At 46.1% G+C, this 20,892-nt stretch overlaps 1 protein-coding gene across 2 annotated transcripts in view; it reads right to left on the reverse strand.

Moving 5' to 3' along the window:
* Positions 1-7,426: 7,426 nt before the first annotated feature.
* Positions 7,427-20,892, reverse strand: part of AFF1 (ALF transcription elongation factor 1) — a 346,973-nt gene continuing 333,507 nt past the window's right edge. For both annotated transcript variants that reach the window (XM_063919866.1, XM_063919865.1), the window contains exon 21: positions 7,427-12,402. In XM_063919866.1, the coding sequence (XP_063775936.1) occupies positions 12,281-12,402 (122 nt within the window). In that variant the 3' untranslated portion in view covers positions 7,427-12,280. The remainder of the gene's footprint in view (positions 12,403-20,892) is intronic.

Below are 20,892 nucleotides of genomic sequence, written 5' to 3' on the forward strand. Positions count from 1 at the left end.
CACCTGCTCACCACAAGTTTGAGGAGCAGGCAGGCTGCAGGCATTGGCGGTGGCAGCATCGGACTGATACGCGAATTAGTGAAGGGGGGTCGGGGCAGTTGATGATGGGTGATTTTGTAAGCCATTGGTGGGGGTGGTGGCCATTAGTGTCGGGGGTAGCAGGCATCAGGGACAGTGGCAGTAGCAGACATCGGCTCTGGGGCAGTAGCAGGCATTGGCTCGGAGGCGGTAGGGATCATCGGCGGGACTCGGCGGACATTATGGCTGCAGTGCCTCACCAGTCACTGACCTCACCACACGCCACTGATCTATAGATATAGATATGTAGCTCTCCCAGATAGAGGCGGATCAGAAATTAAACTGAGAAGAACATATGCTACCCTGATCCTAGCCACAAGAGGCGATAAACACTGGATGTCATTAAACTACCAGGCCGGTAAAGGACACTGAAACACAAGGTCAAAACAAGGAATTGTGTAAAAATGCGTACAGTACATGGAGAACATACAAACTCCACACAGCTAGCCAAAGTGTGAGTGCTGCGAGGCAGCAATGTTGTTAGAGGGAAGCAAGAATATAATAATGTTGGGGAGGGGGCTTCGCACCATTGTGGTCGAGAACCATTGAACAATGTTTGATGGTTGATGATTGATGTTCATCCTTACAGCCACAGAGCTATTGCATTTATATAGATATGTTTATGTGTACGTACATACCTACTGCTATACCTATACAACATATAATACTAACATACTCTTAACCAAACAAGGTATAATTCCTAGACATATAAATGCCTCAAGAGAATGTGCCGCTGAAGCACGCACACCCTGCTTGAAGAGGAATTTTTTATGTTTTCCCAGAGCTTGGCTCCGCCCACACCAGCATGGCACCTAAATAACAATTTTACTTTTCAATTCAAGCGCCTGCAGTTTCCTGTAAGCATCTGCTTTGCTATGACTATCAACAAGTCATGGGGTAGACGCTCAGGGCTGCAGGCGTAGATCTCAGGACCAGCTGCTTCTCCCATGGGCGGCTTTACGTGGCTTGCTCACGAGTTAGTAGCCCCAAGCATCTTTTTGTGTTAATCCGTGAAGGAAAAAGCGCAAATTTTGTTTACAAAGAAATTTTGCGCTCAATGTGTACAATATATAATATTCATCACAATATTAGCTGGTACTGCTGTCTTTGAAAAAATTAGCTCCACTAAGCAATAACAGACATCCATGTGGGAAAACGCTAGTATATAAGTATATAAAATCTCAGTCTCCATTCAAAAAATAAGATTTTACTCACCGGTAAATCTATTTCTCGTAGTCCGTAGTGGATGCTGGGACTCCGTAAGGACCATGGGGAATAGCGGCTCCGCGGGAGACTGGGCACAACTAAAGAAAGCTTTAGGACTACCTGGTGTGCACTGGCTCCTCCCACCATGACCCTCCTCCAGACCTCAGTTAGGATACTGTGCCCGGAAGAGCGGACACAATAAGGAAGGATTTTGAATCCCGGGTAAGACTCATACCAGCCACACCAATCACACCGTATAACTCGTGATACTATACCCAGTTAACAGTATGAACAATAACTGAGCCTCTCAACAGATGGCTCAACAATAACCCTTTAGTTAGGCAATAACTATATACAAGTATTGCAGACAATCCGCACTTGGGATGGGCGCCCAGCATCCACTACGGACTACGAGAAATAGATTTACCGGTGAGTAAAATCTTATTTTCTCTGACGTCCTAAGTGGATGCTGGGACTCCGTAAGGACCATGGGGATTATACCAAAGCTCCCAAACGGGCGGGAGAGTGCGGATGACTCTGCAGCACCGAATGAGCAAACTCTAGGTCCTCCTCAGCCAGGGTATCAAACTTGTAGACTCTTGCAAAAGTGTTTGAAACCGACCAAGTAACAGCTCGGCAAAATTGTAAAGCCAAGACCCCTCGGGCAGCCGCCCAAGAAGAGCCCCTTTCCTCGTGGAATGGGCTTTTACAGATTTAGGGTGCGGCAGTCCAGAAGCAGAATGTGCAAGTTGAATCGTGCTACAGATCCAGCGAGCAATAGTCTGCTTAGAAGCAGGAGCACCCAGCTTGTTGGGTGCATATCGGATAAATAGCGAGTCAGTTTTCCTGACTCCAGCTGTCCTGGAAACATATATTTTTCAGGGCCCTGACTACGTCCAGTAACTTGGAATCCTCCAAGTCCCAAGTAGCCGCAGGCACCACAATAGGTTGGTTCACATGAAACACTGATACCACCTTAGGAAGGAATTGGGAACGAGTCCATATAAAAAAATCAGATAAGGGCTTTTGCATGATAAAGCCGCCAATTCTGATACACGCCTGGCCGACGCCAAGGCCAACAGCATGACCACTTTCCACATGAGGTATTTTAGCTCCACGGATTTAAGTGGCACAACCCAATGCGACTTCAGGAAATCCAACACCACGTTGAGATCCCACAGTGCCACTGGAGGCACAAACTGGGGCTGACTATGCAGCACTCCCTTAACAAAAGTCTGAACTTCAGGCAGTGAAGCCAGTTCTATTTTGGAAGAAAATCGATAGAGCCGAAATCTGGACCTTAATGGAACCCAATTTTAGGCCCATAGTCACCCCTGACTGTAGGAAGTGCAGAAATCGACCTAGCTGAAATTCCTCCGTTGGGGCCTTCCTGGCCTCACAGCACGCAACATATTTCTGCCATATGCGGTGATAATGGTTTGCGCTCACTTCTTTCCTAGCTTTAATTAGCGTAGGGATAACTTCCTCCGGAATGCCCTTTTCCTTCAGGATCCGGCGTTCAACCGCCATGCCATCAAACGCAGTACGTCTTGGAACAGACAGGCCCCCTGCTGCAGCAGGTCCTGTCTGAGCGGCAGAGGCCATGGGTCCTCTGAGATCATTTCTTGGAGTTCTGGGTACCAAGCTCTTCTTGGCCAATCCGGAACAATGAGTATAGTTCTTACTCCTCTCCTTCTTATTATTCTCATTACCCTGGGTATGAGAGGCAGAGAAGGGAACACATACACCGACTGGTAGACCCACGGTGTTACCAGAGCGTCCACAGCTATCGCCTGAGGGTCCCTTGACCTGGTGCAATATCTTTTTAGCTTTTTGTTGAGGCGGGACGCCATCATGTCCACCTGTGGCCTTTCCCAACAGTGTACAATCATTTGGAAGACTTCTGGATGAAGTCCCCACTCTCCCGGGTGGAGGTCGTGTCTGCTGAGAAAGTCTGCTTCCCAGTTGTCCACTCCGGGAATGAACACTGCTGACAGTGCTAACACATGATTTTCCGCCCATCGGAGAATCCTTGTGGCTTCTGCCATCGCCATCCTGCTTCTTGTGCCGCCCTGTCGGTTTACATGAGCGACCGCCGTGATGTTGTCTGACTGGATCAGCACCGGCCGGTGTTGAAGCAGGGGTCTAGCCTGACTTAGGGCATTGTAAATGGCCCTTAGTTCCAGAATATTTATGTGTAGGGAAGTCTCCTGACTTGTCCATAGTCCTTGGAAGTTTCTTCCCTGTGTGACTGCCCCCCAGCCTCGAAGGCTGGCATCCGTGGTCACCAGGACCCAGTCCTGTATGCCGAATCTGCGGCCCTCTAGAAGATGAGCACTCTGCAGCCACCACAACAGCGACACCCTGGCCGATGCATCTGAAGATGTGACCCGGACCACTTGTCCAACAGATCCCACTGGAAGATCCTTGCATGGAACCTGCCGAATGGAATTTCTTCGTAAGAAGCTACCATCTTTCCCAGGGCTCGCGTGCATTGATGCACCGACACCTGTATTTGTATTAGGAGGTCTCTGTCTAGAGACGACAACTCCTTGGACTTCTCCTCCGGGAGAAACCTTTTTTTCTTGTTCTGTGTCCAGAACCATACCCAGCAACAGTAGACGCGTCGTAGGAACCAGCTGCGACTTTGGAATATTCAGAATCCAGCCGTGCTGTTGTAGCACTTCCCGAGATAGTGCTACTCTGACGAACAACTGCTCCCTGGACCTCGCCTTTATAAGGAGATCGTCCAAGTACGGGATAATTATTTCGGCCATTACCTTGGTAAATACCCTCGGTGCCGGGGACAGACCAACGGCAACGTCTGGAATTGGTAATGACAAACCTGTACCACAATTTTGAGGTACTCCTGGTGAGGAGGGTAAATAGGGACATGCAGGTAAGCATCCTTGATGTCCAGTGATACCATGAAATTCTCCAGGCTTGCAATAATCGCCCTGAGCGATTCCATTTTGAACTTGAGCCTTCGTATATAAGTGTTCAAGGATTTCAATTTTAGAATGGGTCTCACCGAACAGTCTGGTTTCGGTACCACAAACATTTTGGAATAGTAACCCCGGCCTTGTTGAAGGAGGGGTACCTTGATTTCACCTGCTGGAAGTACAGCTTGTGAATTGCCGCCAGTACTACCTCCCTTTCTCCGAGGGCAGCAGGCAAGGCTGATGTGAGGTAACGGCGAGGGGGAGTCGCCTCGAACTCCAGCTTGTATCCCTGTGATACTACTTGCAGAACCTAGGGATCCACCTGTGGGCAAGCCCACTGGTCCCTGAAGTTCCCGAGACGCGCCCCCACCGCACCTGTCTCCACCTGTGGAGCCCCAGCGTCATGCGGTGGACTCAGAGGAAGCGGGGGAAGATTTTTGATCCTGGGAACTGGCTGTCTGGTGCAGCTTTTTCCTTCTTCCCTTGTCTCTGTGCAGAAAGGAAGCGCCTTTGACCCGCTTGCTTTTCTGAAGCCGAAAGGACTGTACCTGAAAATACGGTGCTTTCTTAGGCTGTGAGGAAACCTGAGGTAAAACATTTTCTTCCCAGCTGTTGCTGTGGATACGAGGTCCCAGAGACCACCCCCAAACAATTCCTCACCCTTATAAGGCAGAATCTCCATGTGCCTTTTAAAGTCAGCATCACCTGTCCACTGCCGGGTCTCTAATGCCCTCCTGGCAGAATGGACATTGCCTTAATTCTGGATGCCAGCCGGCAAATATCCCTCTGTGCATCCCTCATATATAAGACGACGTCTTTAATATGCTCTATGTTAGCAAAATATTATCTCTGTCTAGGCTATTAATATTGACAGGGTATCAGACCACGCTGCAGCAGCACTATTCATGCTGAGGCAATTGCAGGTCTCAGTATAGTACCTGAGTGTGTATATACAGACTTCAGGATAGCCTCCTGCTTTTTATCAGCAGGCTCCTTCAAAGTGGCCGTATCCTAAGACGGCAGTGCCACCTTTTTTGACAAACGTGTGAGCACCTTATCCACCCTAGGGGATATCTCCCAATGTGACCTATCCTCTGGCGGGAAAGGGTACGCCATCAGTAACTTTTTAGAAATTACCAGTTTCTTATCGGGGGAACCCACGCTTCTTTACACACTTCATTCACTCATCTGATGGGGGAACAAAACACTGGCTGCATTTTCTCCCCAAACATAAAACCCCTTTTATGTGGTACTTGGGTTCATGTCAGAAATGTGTAACACATTTTTCATTGCCGAGATCATGCAACGGATGTTCCTAGTGGATTGTGTATATGTCTCAATCTCGTCGACACTGGAGTCAAACTCCGTGTCGACATCTGTGTCTGCCATCTGAGGTAACGGGCGTTTTTGAGCCCCTGATGGCCTTTGAGACGCCTGGGCAGGCGCGGGCTGAGAAGCCGGCTGTCCCACAGCTGTTACGTCATCCAGCCTTTTATGTAAGGAGTTGGCATTGTCGGTTAATACCTTCCACCTATCCATCTACTCTGTCGGCCCCACAGGGGGCGACATCCCATTTATCGGCCTCTGCTCTGCCTCCACGTAACCTTCCTCATCCAACATGTCGACACAGCCGTACCGACACACCGCACACACACAGGGAATGCTCTGACTGAGGACAGGACCCCACAAAGTCCTTTGGGGAGACAGAGAGAGAGTATGCCAGCACACACCAGAGCGCTATATAATGCAGGGATTAACACTATAACTGAGTGATTTTTCCCCCAATAGCTGCTTGTATACACATATTGCGCCTAAATTTAGTGCCCCCCCCTCTCTTTTTAACCCTTTGAGCCTGAAAACCACAGGGGAGAGCCTGGGGAGCTGTCTTCCAGCTGCACTGCAAAGAAAAAATGGCGCCAGTGTGCTGAGGGAGTTAGCCCCGCCCTTTTTCGGCTGACTTTTCTCCCGCTTTTTTCAGGAATTCTGGCAGGGGTAATTTATCACATATATAGCCCTGGGACTATATATTGTGATGATTTGCCAGCCAAGGTGTTTATATTGCTGCTCAGGGCGCCCCCCCCCAGCGCCCTGCACCCATCAGTGACCGGAGTGTGAGGTGTGCATGAGGAGCAATGGCGCACAGCTGCAGTGCTGTGCACTACCTTGTTGAAGACCGAGGTCTTCTGCCGCCGATTTTCCGGACCACTTCTTGCTTCTGGCTCTGTAAGGGGGACGGCGGCGCGGCTCCGGGACCGAACGATCGAGGTCGGGTCCTGTGTTCGATCCCTCTGGAGCTAATGGTGTCCAGTAGCCTAAGAAGCCCAAACTATCTCCAGTCAGGTAGGTTCGCTTCTTCTCCCCTTAGTCCCTCGCTGCAGTGAGTCTGTTGCCAGCAGATCTCACTGTAAAATAAAAAACCTAAAATATACTTTCTTTCTAGGAGCTCAGGAGAGCCCCTAGTGTGCATCCAGCTCAGCCGGGCACAAGATTCTAACTGAGGTCTGGAGGAGGGTCATGGTGGGAGGAGCCAGTGCACACCAGTTAGTCCTAAAGCTTTCTTTAGTTGTGCCCAGTCTCCTGCGGAGCCGCTATTCCCCATGGTCCTTACGGAGTCCCAGCATCCACTTAGGACGTCAGAGAAATTGGGGGAATAGCATTGAAGTTTGAAATAAAGCATTCAAGCAATTCAGTCTGAACACTCTTAAGTGTTCTGAGTATCCAGCGGACCCTGTAGTGCAGGTTACACAAAATTAATTAAGTGACGGACATGGGTCAAATGACAAACAGGATATAGGCATGCCGCATATCATTTTAATCAACAGATGCTACTTGTGCGTCCCATTACATTACTTTGCTTCTATATCGCTGAAAGATAACACAAAAAAAGATGCTCGGCGCTAGAGTCCCGCCACGGCATGAAGCGACTTCAAGGGCTGTTTAGTGTGACTGCAGCAAGGATGTAAGAGAACATATCTGTAGCTGCCTGTTCATGTGTGGTTATATGTAAGAACTGCTGCATGTGGTCAGGTAGGGAATGGAGGGAAACAAGAAGCTACCTAGATAGTGGAAGGAGCGGAATTCCCAATATCAGGATCTCTGAACCCTATATGCTCATTGTTTATCACGTTCACTACTGTGTTTTGTCATCTCAATCCATTTCTATTCATTTGTAAAAGAAAGGAAGAAACTATTCATAAAAATGTATTTGATATTTTATTTACAGCTTAATTCCAGACATATTTTGCCAAAAAGAAAGAATAAATCATTTAAAGTTCATCTGTTCTTTACAGCAAATTATTCTCATAGTCAGCATAATTAACAAAATAGAGGAGTGGCACAGCTTCTTTGGAAAGAGATATCGCATAGACTTTATTCTTTAAATAAAAGATAACATAATAAACAAAATCACAGATCTGTTTAGTCTCTTGCCTGAAAGAACTGTACAAGGCAGCTATAGTATTCACAGAAGCCCCAAAATGCAGACTTATTCCAGAAGTAGTTAAAAATACACCAATTACCTCCATTAATGTTTCATTTGCACATCTTCCCATTGCACATATTAATACACAAATTATTATGACATAAAGGAGTGAGTGGGCTGTTCTATTTTTTAATTAGGAGATCATTTATTGAATAGATGCCATCAAGTTAGATTTGACTAATGAACTGAAAAATAGCATTAACCATATAATGTGAGTCTGTAAGTCATGGATGTTTAGGGGCAGTTTTAACAACGAGTGATATTCTTATTACCCGTTACGTAGTTTAAATGGTGCTCCAGCCAATCAGCTCCTAGCTGTCATATGTTTGAAAAATGACAGGAGCCGATTGGTGGGAGCACCATTTAACATTTGTAACAAGTGATAAGAATATCACTCATTGTTAAATCTGCCCCATAACGTTCAGCTGCCTTCACATCATGGGAATTGTAGTTCAGCATCAGCTTTGGTATAAGAGAAATTAAAGGTGAAGAAATTTAATGTATTACATATAGCATTATCATAAATAAAAACAATGTAAAATAATCAACTTACATCCACAATTGGGGGACAAATATGCTATGATGCTTGAAGTAATGTGTAGTGAGGCTGTTTTACAGATTTTTAAAAAGGTAATGCATATTATATAACTGATGTTATATAGTCTAGTTAGTAACATTATTATTAATAGCATGTAGTACCTTTTTTTAGCCTACAGATGTCACTGCCACAAATTCGTTGCTATAGAAGCATCTTGGCAGTGGAACAGTGCCACCTGCAGGTCGCAAATTTTACAGATGTGCTGATAGTTTTCAAATGATGCATCACACAGTAATGGTAGAACCCTTCTCTCAACAACTGATGTATGGTTTCAGAATATGGAAAAATTAAACTGATTGGTATGTGAAAAAAGGAAAAAAATTCATAAGGAAAAATTTTGTTTTTTGAAAGAAAGAAAAGACATCCCCAAAGGCACAACTATTTGATGCAGAAAGTTTGCCCATGATTTTGCCTTTTATCAGACACGTTTTCTGTATTCCTTCAAATTTTAGAACGCAGCAAAACCAATTTGTCACAGTACAATACATTGTATTGGTAAGAGAGCGTGTAAAATGCATAACTGAGCTAGTAGATTTTCCCAGTGCATATGTAGCGTTAATGTATAAAGTTGGCCAGTCTGGTATTTCCCCCCAAACTACAACTTAAAATATTGAAATAAACATCAATGAGAAACTGTATCCAGGGCAATGAGACGAAATACAGTTTAACAATATATTTGTGGTATAAACTAAAAATGTTGTAAACCTTATAAGCAATGGTGATAATCTGCATAGTTTTATAGTTACCTATTGTGTTTCCAATACTGGAAACATATTTAAGTTAGAACTACTATAGTTCATTTGTAACAAAATAAGCAGCTCACTGTGCAGCGGCTGCTCTAGACCTGGAGTGAGGACTAAATGGGCAAATCACATGGCACTTAGAACGGTATAAATGTACAAGAATAGATTTCTGCTGATCAAGTATGATATATAGTAGCATAAAATGACAGCTCATAACACTCAGAACAATAAATGGTGGTTCAAACTTAAAATCAGTGGCCACTTGAGTAACAGCACACATTATGAGCGTGCAACTATATTTAAGTTTCACCAGCAAGCACACCTTGTGCACAAATAAAAGAAAAATAAGCAGCTATGCTCAAACCTAACAATGGGCACACAATCTACATATAGGGTCATACTCTAGGCTCTCGGGTTCTTACTATGAGCCTAACACATACCAGAGCTTAACAGTATCTCCTACTTGCAGGTTGTCTTAATGGTGGAAGGGTTCTGATTTGCTTCAGTGTTAACTATCACTGGTTTAATCAATCAGTTACCTATTAGTTACAGCCAATGTTATATGTCTGCCTCGGTAGTTTACCCAAGGACAACAGATTTCTGCTAAATACTGTCAAAAATGTTTGCTCAAACTAAAAACAAATAAACTAACCAACGCAAATCATCTATCAACAAAACAATAAGACTGTTGGCGCAGTACTAAATGTTCTCTCTATTTCTCTAGAATGCACCTTAACCACGTCTTCCAAATGCCCTTGACTGTTTTATGTATTAAATAGCTAATTAGTGTTTGTCCTGAGAAACCTGAATGTAGTTAGGAATGATTTTAAAGTAATTATGCTACCATACGAAACTGGAGCAATCTGTTAGAAGATTGGAACGGCCTTGCTGACTTAGTTTCATCCCTGACAAGCGCTCTTAACTAGGATGTACAAAGCACTCAAAAATTTTACGTGTTCCACTGTAATCTTGCTTATAACTTGTCAATAACCATCATTTATACAGAAGTTACTTCTGAATGATGCTGCAGACGAAACGCCGAACTGCGTAAATGTTCCACACCCCATGCAGGTATATATGGCATTTCCTAATCAAACAGAGGCCCATACATATTGCAGCGAAGAACTGATGGTGAACGATGATCATATAGAGCATCTATTACTCTTCAATGCAAATAGTGGTAAAGCATCATGCAATTCCTTGATGAGCCAAACCTACTGTGGCTATATAGCAAACTAGCATTTGTAAAGGAATATATAAATGGTGTTATAAATAGCTATAATTGTGATGTGGAGAAAGCACCACCTGAATGTCACACCATAACAGCTGTATCTGTAGGTTATGATCACAGTAGCATAATACACACACCATTCACAATAGCTTGTACGAGCCATGGTATAAGACCTGCTGGTGATATAAAGTAGTAATTGCTACACAAGGAGAAAAGAATATAAAAATGGTATATTTATGGAATCTGTCACAGTACTTAGGTAAATACATTAAAAATGAGAACTATTAAACCATAAAAGCGCTACCTGAAGGCACCAGCCCACAGCAGACTCCCATAGCAAGTAACGCTCTACCACGAAACATGCACTCGCATTCCGAATGATGTAGAAGTGTACAACTATGCTATTTCCAATCCGTTTCCTTACCACTAGTCTAAGAGGAACATAAATTATAATAACTCCATACAATTTCACTAATTTCGCCTGTTAGCTGCATTTGGAAAGTATGACTGTATTCACTTAACAAAAATGAACCAAATGACATCTACTATATTCACTACCAAATGATAACCTATTGTGAATTCCCAGTGTATTTAGAAATTAAACCAATTCAGCCTAAAAAGAAACAGTGAGTCTTCCATCTGAGCAAAGGTCATTACCAACATGTATTCACTGACCACATACGCTACACAGCTAGATTGTGGTATGTAGTTTATGACACTATACAAGCCAGAGAGGAATCACCAGGCTAAATACATTTACTTCAAAGAAAAGTTTGGTCACTCAGTGCAATCACCTGGGGGAGTATGTGTTGTCATTTTATTAAGTGCTTTTATTGTATAATAATACATATGACCATAGCTAGATATTGCCCATTATAGGTCAGCAAGGAAAAGGATGGATCCATAAAGGTAGAATACACAAGTGGTAAACCTTTGTGTTCTGTAGCTATGGATTTTAGTGTTCCTGACAATAATGTTTAGCAGCAAGAAATTGTGACCATTCAATTCTATCAATGACCAACTGAAAATCATACCTATTACATTACATGGGACGCTGACAGGCCCTATCAGAACCTTGCTGTATAATCTATAGTGGTAACATGGAAGGGCTGCCATTTTGGTTGATGCATCATTCATTTGGCAATGGGTGTTGCAAATAGTAAATCACACAATTAGGATTAAGGTTTATTCCCTCTGATTTAAAAGCATGGCAGTAATTGCAGGAGTTTATATATCATAACTGATGGCAGTATTCAATCACAGCCAAAATGCAGTTTTACCATCTCTTTTATATTAAGGCAGAATTCATCCTGTGTCCTACTTCCTTAGAGAACACTATAACCAGAAGGGAAACATTCTGCTACTTTGTGCTCAAGAGTTATATTTTTTGTATTTTGTTTTATTTGAGAATAAGACCTGACAGAATCAGTAGGACACTTAGTATCTCGATTAAGGCATAAAGTCCTGTATTTAGAGTTGCCCTGTCATATGTAAATCCCAGATTTATAGCAAGATATACTATGTAAATCAGCGTTACTGGAGGGAAAGGGGGGGCACAATCACTTTCTTTTCCAACTATTCAGATTTGCGGATAGGAGAGAGCCGGCTGGTGTAGTAAGTCTGTCTTATTTCCAGTTGTTCTGTAGTGGCCTGCGTTTCACATGAGTCATAATGTGATAGGTTCAGGCTGACAATCTCCCAGAAGACACCACTCTCATGCTGGTTTTGTTAAGAAATGTTTAAAGACCACTGATGTGTCCGACCTTCAATACCACATTGCACTTTTTATTATCCCCATGAGAAACTTAGAAAGGCATCATTTTTTCCAAAGCCTCCTCCTCCAAGCTGAGGCTGATTGCCTGCCGTGTTTGGAAATCTCCAGCAGGCTCCAGTCATACCAGATCCCAGGAGCCATATACTTTCATTCCTAGAATTCATGTAACAAACTGCCAGGCTTTCAAAGTGCAAAATAGTTCAGGGGCAAGTGCCCTCCAGCACAATTTAGGTCATACTTGATTCCAGTCTCAGCCACTGTAAACCCTGCCTGGTGTAGTGCACCAGTTCAGTCATAGTGCTGTTCAAAGCCAGGGGGCAAATCATTGCACTGAGGTCTGCAAAGAAATCTGAAGCAGAGAGAAAACTGCATGAGACATGTGACCATAAAATATGTACATATAACACCAAAGTACACATTGTCTGATTATATATTCCACAGATCTGTGAGAAAGTAAATATTTATGCAGATTATGATAAACTACAAGAGTCATCAGCTTTACTAAGGATTTATTACTTGGTTTTAAGGCAAAAGTAGATCTACCCTTAAGCAAATACAAACTACAAAATTTATAGTACAGTATACACACGGCAACTACTATCCGAGTGTTTGCACTTCCTATTTTATTCTTCTGAAATTTAAATTTCAGTTTAGATATATGAAGCACAATGAAAAGATAGACCACAAGTTCTCAAACTTGGTCCTTAAGACCCCAAACGGTTCATGTTTTCCAGGTCTCCTCAAAAAAAAAAAATCACAAGTGAAATAATTAGCTCCACCTGTGAATCTTTTAAAATAAGATTTTACTCACCGGTAAATCTATTTCTCGTAGTCCGTAGTGGATGCTGGGAACTCCGTAAGGACCATGGGGAATAGACGGGCTCCGCAGGAGACTGGGCACTCTAAAAGAAAGATTAGGTACTATCTGGTGTGCACTGGCTCCTCCCTCTATGCCCCTCCTCCAGACCTCAGTTAGGATACTGTGCCCGGAAGAGCTGACACAATAAGGAAGGATTTTGAATCCCGGGTAAGACTCATACCAGCCACACCAATCACACCGTATAACTCGTGATACTATACCCAGTTAACAGTATGAAATATAACTGAGCCTCTCAACAGATGGCTCTCCAATAACCCTTTAGTTAGGCAATAACTATATACAAGTATTGCAGACAATCCGCACTTGGGATGGGCGCCCAGCATCCACTACGGACTACGAGAAATAGATTTACCGGTGAGTAAAATCTTATTTTCTCTGACGTCCTAGTGGATGCTGGGAACTCCGTAAGGACCATGGGGATTATACCAAAGCTCCCAAATGGGCGGGAGAGTGCGGATGACTCTGCAGCACCGAATGAGAGAACTCAAGGTCCTCCTCAGCCAGGGTATCAAATTTGTAGAATTTAGCAAACGTGTTTGCCCCTGACCAAGTTGCAACTCGGCAAAGTTGTAAAGCCGAGACCCCTCGGGCAGCCGCCCAAGATGAGCCCACTTTCCTTGTGGAATGGGCTTTTACTGATTTAGGATGCGGCAATCCAGCCGCAGAATGCGCCAGCTGAATTGTGCTACAAATCCAGCGAGCAATAGTCTGCTTAGAAGCAGGAGCACCTAGTTTGTTGGGTGCATACAGGATAAAAAGCGAGTCAGTTTTCCTGACTCCAGCCGTCCTGGAAACATAAATTTTCAAGGCCCTGACTACGTCCAGTAACTTGGAATCTTCCAAGTCCCTAGTAGCCGCAGGCACTATAATAGGTTGGTTCAAGTGAAAAGCTGATACCACCTTAGGGAGAAACTGGGGACGAGTCCTCAATTTTGCCCTATCCATATGGAAAATCAGATAAGGGCTTTTACATGACAAAGCCGCCAATTCTGACACACGCCTGGCCGAAGCCAAGGCCAATAACATGACCACTTTCCACGTGAGATATTTCAGATCCATAGTTTTTTTTTTTTAAATACTGTTTATTGAAGCTTTTTCAAAATACAGTGGAGGTAGGGGGTGGGTAAGACAGAAGGAAAAAGGGAATGGGGGGAGGGTGGGGGTACAGCAATGCAAGCATTTGTTATTCATTATGTAAGTATATTAGAAACCGAATGTCAACGGAGGAGGGCATTTAAAGTGTGCCAACCATGGGGACCAGACCTCAGTAAAGGTTTCAGCTCTGCTCTCGATCACGCTAGAGAGAAACTCCATGTGATATGTATCCCATACAGCCGCAATCACCGCCGCAATGGAGGGGACTGTATGCGATTTCCAGTGAAAGGCAATCTTACACTTCAGTGCGGTCGCAATGTGCCAGATGAGTCTTTGTCTAGGTTTTGGAGTTCCAGGGAGGGGCCTTGGGAAGAGAAAGAAAGTTGGGGAGAAGGGCACCGTCACTCCGGTGATTCGTAAGATCAATTTCCGAATGGCTTTCCAGCGCGGTGTTATCCGGGGACAATCCCAGAATATATGGAGCAGGGTACCCTCCGAACCGCAACCCCTCCAACATCTATCCGATGCGGAAGGAAATATTCTACTCAGTCGTGTCGGTACCAAGTACCAACGAACATAGATTTTAAACGAGTTTTCCCTATGTCTGATAGAGGTCGCTGAGGATACTAGGTTTTGTTTAATTTGTTCCCAGGTGTCTGGTTCTAGGTGGTCCTGTAATTCAGTTCCCCAAGCTATTTCATGAGGGGTCATTGTGGGTAGACCATGAGTAAGCATGAGGCGGTAAATAGATGACAGAAGGCCCCTGGAGGGAGAGCGCAGAAAGCATAATGATTCTAGAGGTGATCGCGTTAAGGATCTATGTGAGTGTATGTATGCTATGTGAAAGCTACGTAATTGTAGATATTGAAAGAAGCAGTGTGGAGGGAGTTCATATTTACTCTGAATATCAGAGAAGGCTGGGAAAGAGCGAGATGGCGCTATGTCGTTAATGAACAACAGGTCGTGCGTCTGCCAGTGTTGGAAAGTACGTGGGGACTGTCCTTCGGGGAACAACGGGTTGTTCCAGAGAGGTGCCAGAGCAGGGGGGGGGGGAGGACAATAAGGAGAAAATCTTAGTGAGTCTGTCCCAAAGTGTGATAGTAAATGCTATAGATGGGAAATTAGCGCTTTCTGGTGGTCTGTAAGTTCGAGGGATCCAGAGGAGGGTGGAGATGGATCTCATACGTACGAGTTCGGATTCCAATTGAACCCATCTACGTGACGTTGTCTGTGAGTGCCAAAGGACGGCCTGAGATAGGTGGGCCGCGTAGTACTATAATTTAATGTTGGGTACTCCAAGTCCACCCTCTCTGTTCCTGTTATAGAGTGTCTTAAAACGAACCCGGGGTCTCTTACCTGACCACAGGAAGTGTGAAAACTTCTTCTGCAAATCTAAGAACACCTGTGAAGGTATTCGTATCGGGAGTGCCTGGAATAGGTATAAGAGACGAGGCAGGACGTTCATTTTCAGGGCGTTGGCTCGTCCGGACCAAGAAATAAACTGATCTGACCATTTCTGAAGATCTCTAGTGATATTATGAATAAGTTCAGGGTAATTGGCTTTATATAATTGGGAGTGTTGTCTGGTGAGGAATACGCCTAGGTATTTCAAGCGGGATTTCTTCCAGTCAAATTTGAAATTGCTGTACAAAGATGCCTTTAACTGGGCTTGGAGATGAAAGTCTAGAACCTCTGTTTTAGCATCGTTAACTTTAAAGTTGGAAATGAATCCAAATTCCTGTATAATGTTTAGAAGGTTTGGGAGGGAGATGTGTGGGTTCGAGAGGGTAAGCAAGATATCGTCTGCATATAAGGAGATCTTAAACTGAGAAGAACCAATTGTAATCCCCGAGATATCCGGGCAGTCGCGGACCCTCGACGCCAATGGTTCCATCATCAGCGCGAAGATTAAGGGTGACAGAGGGCAGCCCTGTCTTGTACCATTCGCAATCGTGAACGGAGGAGACAGTTGACCATTCACTAGAACGCAGGCTGAAGGGGAGGAGTAAAGGGATGCAATGCCCGTGAGGTACCGGCCCGTAAATCCAAAGTGTCGGAGGGTGCGGTCCATATATGTCCATGATATGCGATCGAACGCTTTTTCAGCGTCCAGCCCCATCGCTAAGGAGGGAATTGCGGAGGCGTCTGCAAAATGTAGGGTATCAATAGCTCTTCTAATGTTATCAAAAGCTTGCCTGCCTGGGATAAATCCGACCTGGTCCGGATGGACCAAGGAAGCGATCATCCCCGCAAGGCGATTAGCCAGTATTTTTGCGAATAACTTCAGATCGGAATTCAGCAATGATATCGGGCGGTAGCTACTACACTCCGTGGGGTCACGGCCGGGCTTGGGAATGACAACTATTTCCGCTCTAGTGGTGGAGCTATCGAAGGGTGTACCAGCCAAAATAGCATTGAACAATACCGTCAGGGCCGGGGTCAATGTTCCACTGAATTTCTTATAGTATAGGGCCGGTAGTCCGTCTGGACCCGGAGCTGAGGTATTCCTCAGTGTTTTGATTGTGAGATCAACTGCCTCAGTAGAAATTTCCTGATTGAGTGAGTCTATCTGTTGTTGAGATAGCGCTGGGAGGGAGCAAGTAGAGAGGAAACTATCTATACGTTTTTGCAAACTAGTGGGGTCTTCCGGGGTGGGGAGATTATACAGGGATTGGTAATACTTCTTGAAACAGTGGGCTATTTGTTGAGGGTCGTACGTCAGTTTGTGATGTTGGTCTTTTAGGGAGAGGATCCTGTTTCTCTGTTTGCGGGCCCGTAGGCGAGAGGCCAAGAGGGAGTCTGCTTTGTCACCCTTAGAATAAAATTTGTGTTGTAGCCATCGCATGGTCTTAGCAGCTTTGGCAGACAGAATTTGATATAGTTGGCCTTTAAGAGCCAGGAGTTTGTTATAAATCGTGCGTTTGGGGGTGCGCTGGTGACGAGCTGTAAGCTCTTCAATTTGGTTCTCGAGATCCGCGACCTCTCGGAGATCCTTCAGTTTTTGCGCCTTAGTTAGAGAGATGAAGTGACCTCGAATGGAGGCTTTGTGTGCTTCCCATATTATTGCAGGAGAGATCTCATCAGTGGAATTTAGAGTGAAGAATTCTTTCAAAACTTCAGTAGTCTGGACAAGATATTCTTTTTTCAGTAGGAGGGCCGAGTTCAATCTCCAGCGGAAAGTTGTGGGGAGTGCAGGGGAGGAGTCAATGGTCAGGGACACTGCTAAGTGATCTGACCACACCACCGGGGAGGCTGAGGTTCTGACCAATCCCTGCACAGTGGAGGAGTCTACCAGGAATAGATCTAGTCTGGAGTGTAGATTGTGGGGGACTGAGTAATGAGTGTACGTGCGTTCACATGGGTGTAGTACCCTCCAGGCATCATAGAGGCCCGAAGACGTTATGTAGTCAGTCAGTCGTCTGGATTCCCTGATTGTCGATGGACTGGGGTTACTAGATTGAGTGCGGTCCCACATCAGGTCCGGCACTGCATTAAAATCTCCACCGACGACAACTCGTCCTTTTGTTATTTTTTCCAGTTGAGGGCGGAAGTCGCTGAGGAAGGTACCCTGCTCCATATTGGGGGAGTAAATCGAGGCCACAGTTAGGAAAGAGTTTCCCAGTTGAAGTACTACTATATTGAAGCGGCCCTTAGGATCTGAAAAGGAGCTCTCAATAGCGCAATGGAGTGAAGCGCGGAGTAGGATGGCGGTACCCTTGCGTTTTTGGGGGGTAGTGGAGTAGAAGGCCTGAGGGTAGGCTCTTGAGAACAGAGAGGGGTGTATCGTTTTGAAATGTGTTTCTTGCAAAAGAATTATGTCCGCTCTCTGTTTTTTAAAGTATTGGATGGCCATAGTACGCTTTTGGGGGGAGTTGAGTCCGTTGACATTCAGTGACACAATTTTAAGAGTCATGGGGGATTCCAGAGCCAGTTTCGGCTTAGGGAGGGTCTAACCCTCGAGGGGGTAGTGCAAAGCTGTGTAGGGAGGATGTGGGCGGGACGGGAGAAGCTAGGAGAGAGAAACAAGGGGAATTGGGGCCTTGCGGCCATCCGAGTATCCGGATACGGTCGCAGTCTTAAAGACACGACATACAACACCACTGATGAACTCCATCCGTATGGGAGGGAGGTCTGGTGTTGTGGGGGCGAGACCTGGGGGCGACCAGAGGAACGCCGGGTGTCAATCAAGCAGAGTAACACAAAAAAGGTGGATATGAACTTGAGCATGGGAAAGGGGTAATCTGCACGGCAGGGAGGGGGGAATACCCCAATATCTTTTAGGTAGGGTCTGAATGAACCGCAGGTATTGGAGGGTCACTCCAACGTCTGCGTGATCTTAGTATAAGGAAAGGTGATACCCTAGCGTATCAGAATGAGTTATCACAGTTTAAGATTTGAACATGGGTGAACATAAACATAGAACAGTTAGTGGAGATAAACAATCTTTAAGACTAAAAGCAAACGTGTCATCGCCGGACAACGGGGCGAGGCCGCCCCGCGGCACCCGTTTATTAAGTCTACAACGCCGCCAACTCAGAGCGTCGGGAAAACGGCCCGTGAGGGCGCAAACGGGGGGCCCCGCCCCGTCATCCGGCGAGACTGACAGACAAACATCAATACATACATAAACAATGTCTCCAAAACATTAACTTATGGAGGGGAAAACCTTCTGCTCATCCATGAATCAGAGAGCCTGGGAGATCAGCGGGTGGTCGACCATTCAGCTTGAGGGGGGGTTCTCGACTTCGGGTTGTCCGTTGAGTCTGAAGGTGATGCAGGAGGAGAGGTCGAGAAAAGTCCCAGTCGTCTTAGTACCGATAATCCATCATCGGGATTCTTAACTGAGTGGTTTCGGCCGTTGAACGTGAACTGTAGGGCAAACGGGAATCCCCATCTGTAAAGGATCTGGCGGTTACGTAAGGCCTTAGTGACGGGCAACATTTCTCTCCGTTTTTTGAGGGTGGAGAGAGCAAGGTCCTGGAAAACAAGGAGATTTAATCCCTTGTATGGAATAGCAGGAGTGCCTCGGCAAGCGTTAAGCACTTTAGTTTTGACGTGGAAGAAGTGCATGCGGAGGATAATGTCTCTTGGAGGTTGGTCTGGAGGTGGTTTTGCGCGGAGGGCTCTGTGCGCTCGATCCAACAAAAATTGATCGTCCGAGAGATCCGGGAGTAGCTGTTGAAAGAGGCCCATGAGATATTCAGGCAGTGTAGGGGTGTCTACCGACTCAGGTACATTGCGTATTCGCAGATTGTTTCTGCGCGAGCGATTTTCCAGGTCTTCTACTTGTTCGCGTATGAGGTCTACTTCCGATCGCAGTTCCGAGACCTCCTGGGTGACCACATCTTGGTAATTGCAGAGGTCGTCGGTCTTGCGCTCTAAAGCGTCGGTGCGGGAACCCAGGGAGGATATTTCTGTCTTAAGTTCCTGGATAGCTGCACGCAGTTCAACTCTGAATGTGGTCGCTATACGCTGTACTAGAGAGTCATATGGATCTGCGTCGACCGTGAGGGCTGAGTCAGATCTGGATGGAGAAGATCCCGTGTCTTGTAGGTTTCCGGGTGAAACCGGGTGTGGATTCGTATTTTTGCCTCGCTTAGGGCCGAAGAATGACGATGAGTCACCCGGGGGGGCTTTACGGTTTCTGTTAGACATGATCCCTTTGATCTAGGGTGACGATGTGTAGATGTATAGGAAAAATTCAAAAACTGTGAAGCGGATGGGGTATTGTCCAGTGCCGTGCAGCGACAGGATGGTGAATTACATATACAACACGGGTGCTTTTTTCAATATGTAAAAGACCGCATAGGTGGGAGTGTCAGTCAAAGGTGTCTGTTCAGACAGGTGTCCAGACCACGGCTGTAGGGGTGCGTTTAATAGATGCCAGGTATACCCAGGATCGGTGCGTATGACAGTGAGTATGGACTCCGAGTTCTTTCGTCCAGGGCTGCCTAAGAATCCAAGATGGCCGCCGTGGTGCATGCAGACCTGGAAAATATCGGATTAAATGTTGTCCCTGTGTCTTTTGGGCGGTGTGTCCCCGTCTGGTAGGTGTCTGAGGGATTGAGGTAGGTTGTGGGGCAATGTGGGGTGAGAGCAGGTATGCTGGACACCGCTGTGGGTCCCGTTTCAGTCTCCGTCTGGGCCTGGAGCTCGCGGTCGGGGGAAGGCGAAAATCGAGGCCCCGGTCTCTGCTGTCAGCGTAGGCCTCGATTCCGCCTGTGGTGTAAGGGCCTCCTGGAATAGCCCCGTGCTCGGGGGGGGGGGTGTCCGCAGCTGTGTGCAGTGTCGGGTGAGAGGGTAGGGGTCCGTGGGGGGACCGTCAGGCTGTGGAGGCACTCACTTGTATGGAGGCCGCCGGGCGTCCGTCCGTTCCGTTCCCGGCCGTCTATCTCCGGGTCCCCGGGCAGCTGGAGCACTTGGAGCACTTGGCCGGCAGTGGGGGGTCCTTCTTTAACTGCTGGCAGCAGTTGTAGAGCGCGTTGGGCTCTGGAACGGACCCGCAACGCGATCAGCCAGGTCCAGGAGCCGTCGTCGGTGGTATGTGAAAATTGAGGCCCCGGCTTTGTCTGGTCTGTAGGCCGCAATCCGCAGGAGCAGTTAGAACTGCTCCCCGATTCTGCGGCACCTTTAGGGGCTCGGTAGGGGGACCAGGGGAAACAGTGAGGGTAACTGTGTACCCAGGAAGGCTTGTAAGGGGGGTAAAAATATGTTTATATCTCCCGTAGCTTGAGGAGCTCAGACAAATTGCCTCTGACTCCATTCACAACCAGGCCACGCCCCCCTCCAGATCCATAGTTTTAAGTGGCTCAAACCAATGTGATTTCAGGAAACTCAACACCACGTTGAGATCCCAAGGTGCCA

Source organism: Pseudophryne corroboree, chromosome 1 (genome assembly GCF_028390025.1).
Source record: "Pseudophryne corroboree isolate aPseCor3 chromosome 1, aPseCor3.hap2, whole genome shotgun sequence".
Lineage (NCBI taxonomy): Eukaryota > Metazoa > Chordata > Amphibia > Anura > Myobatrachidae > Pseudophryne > Pseudophryne corroboree.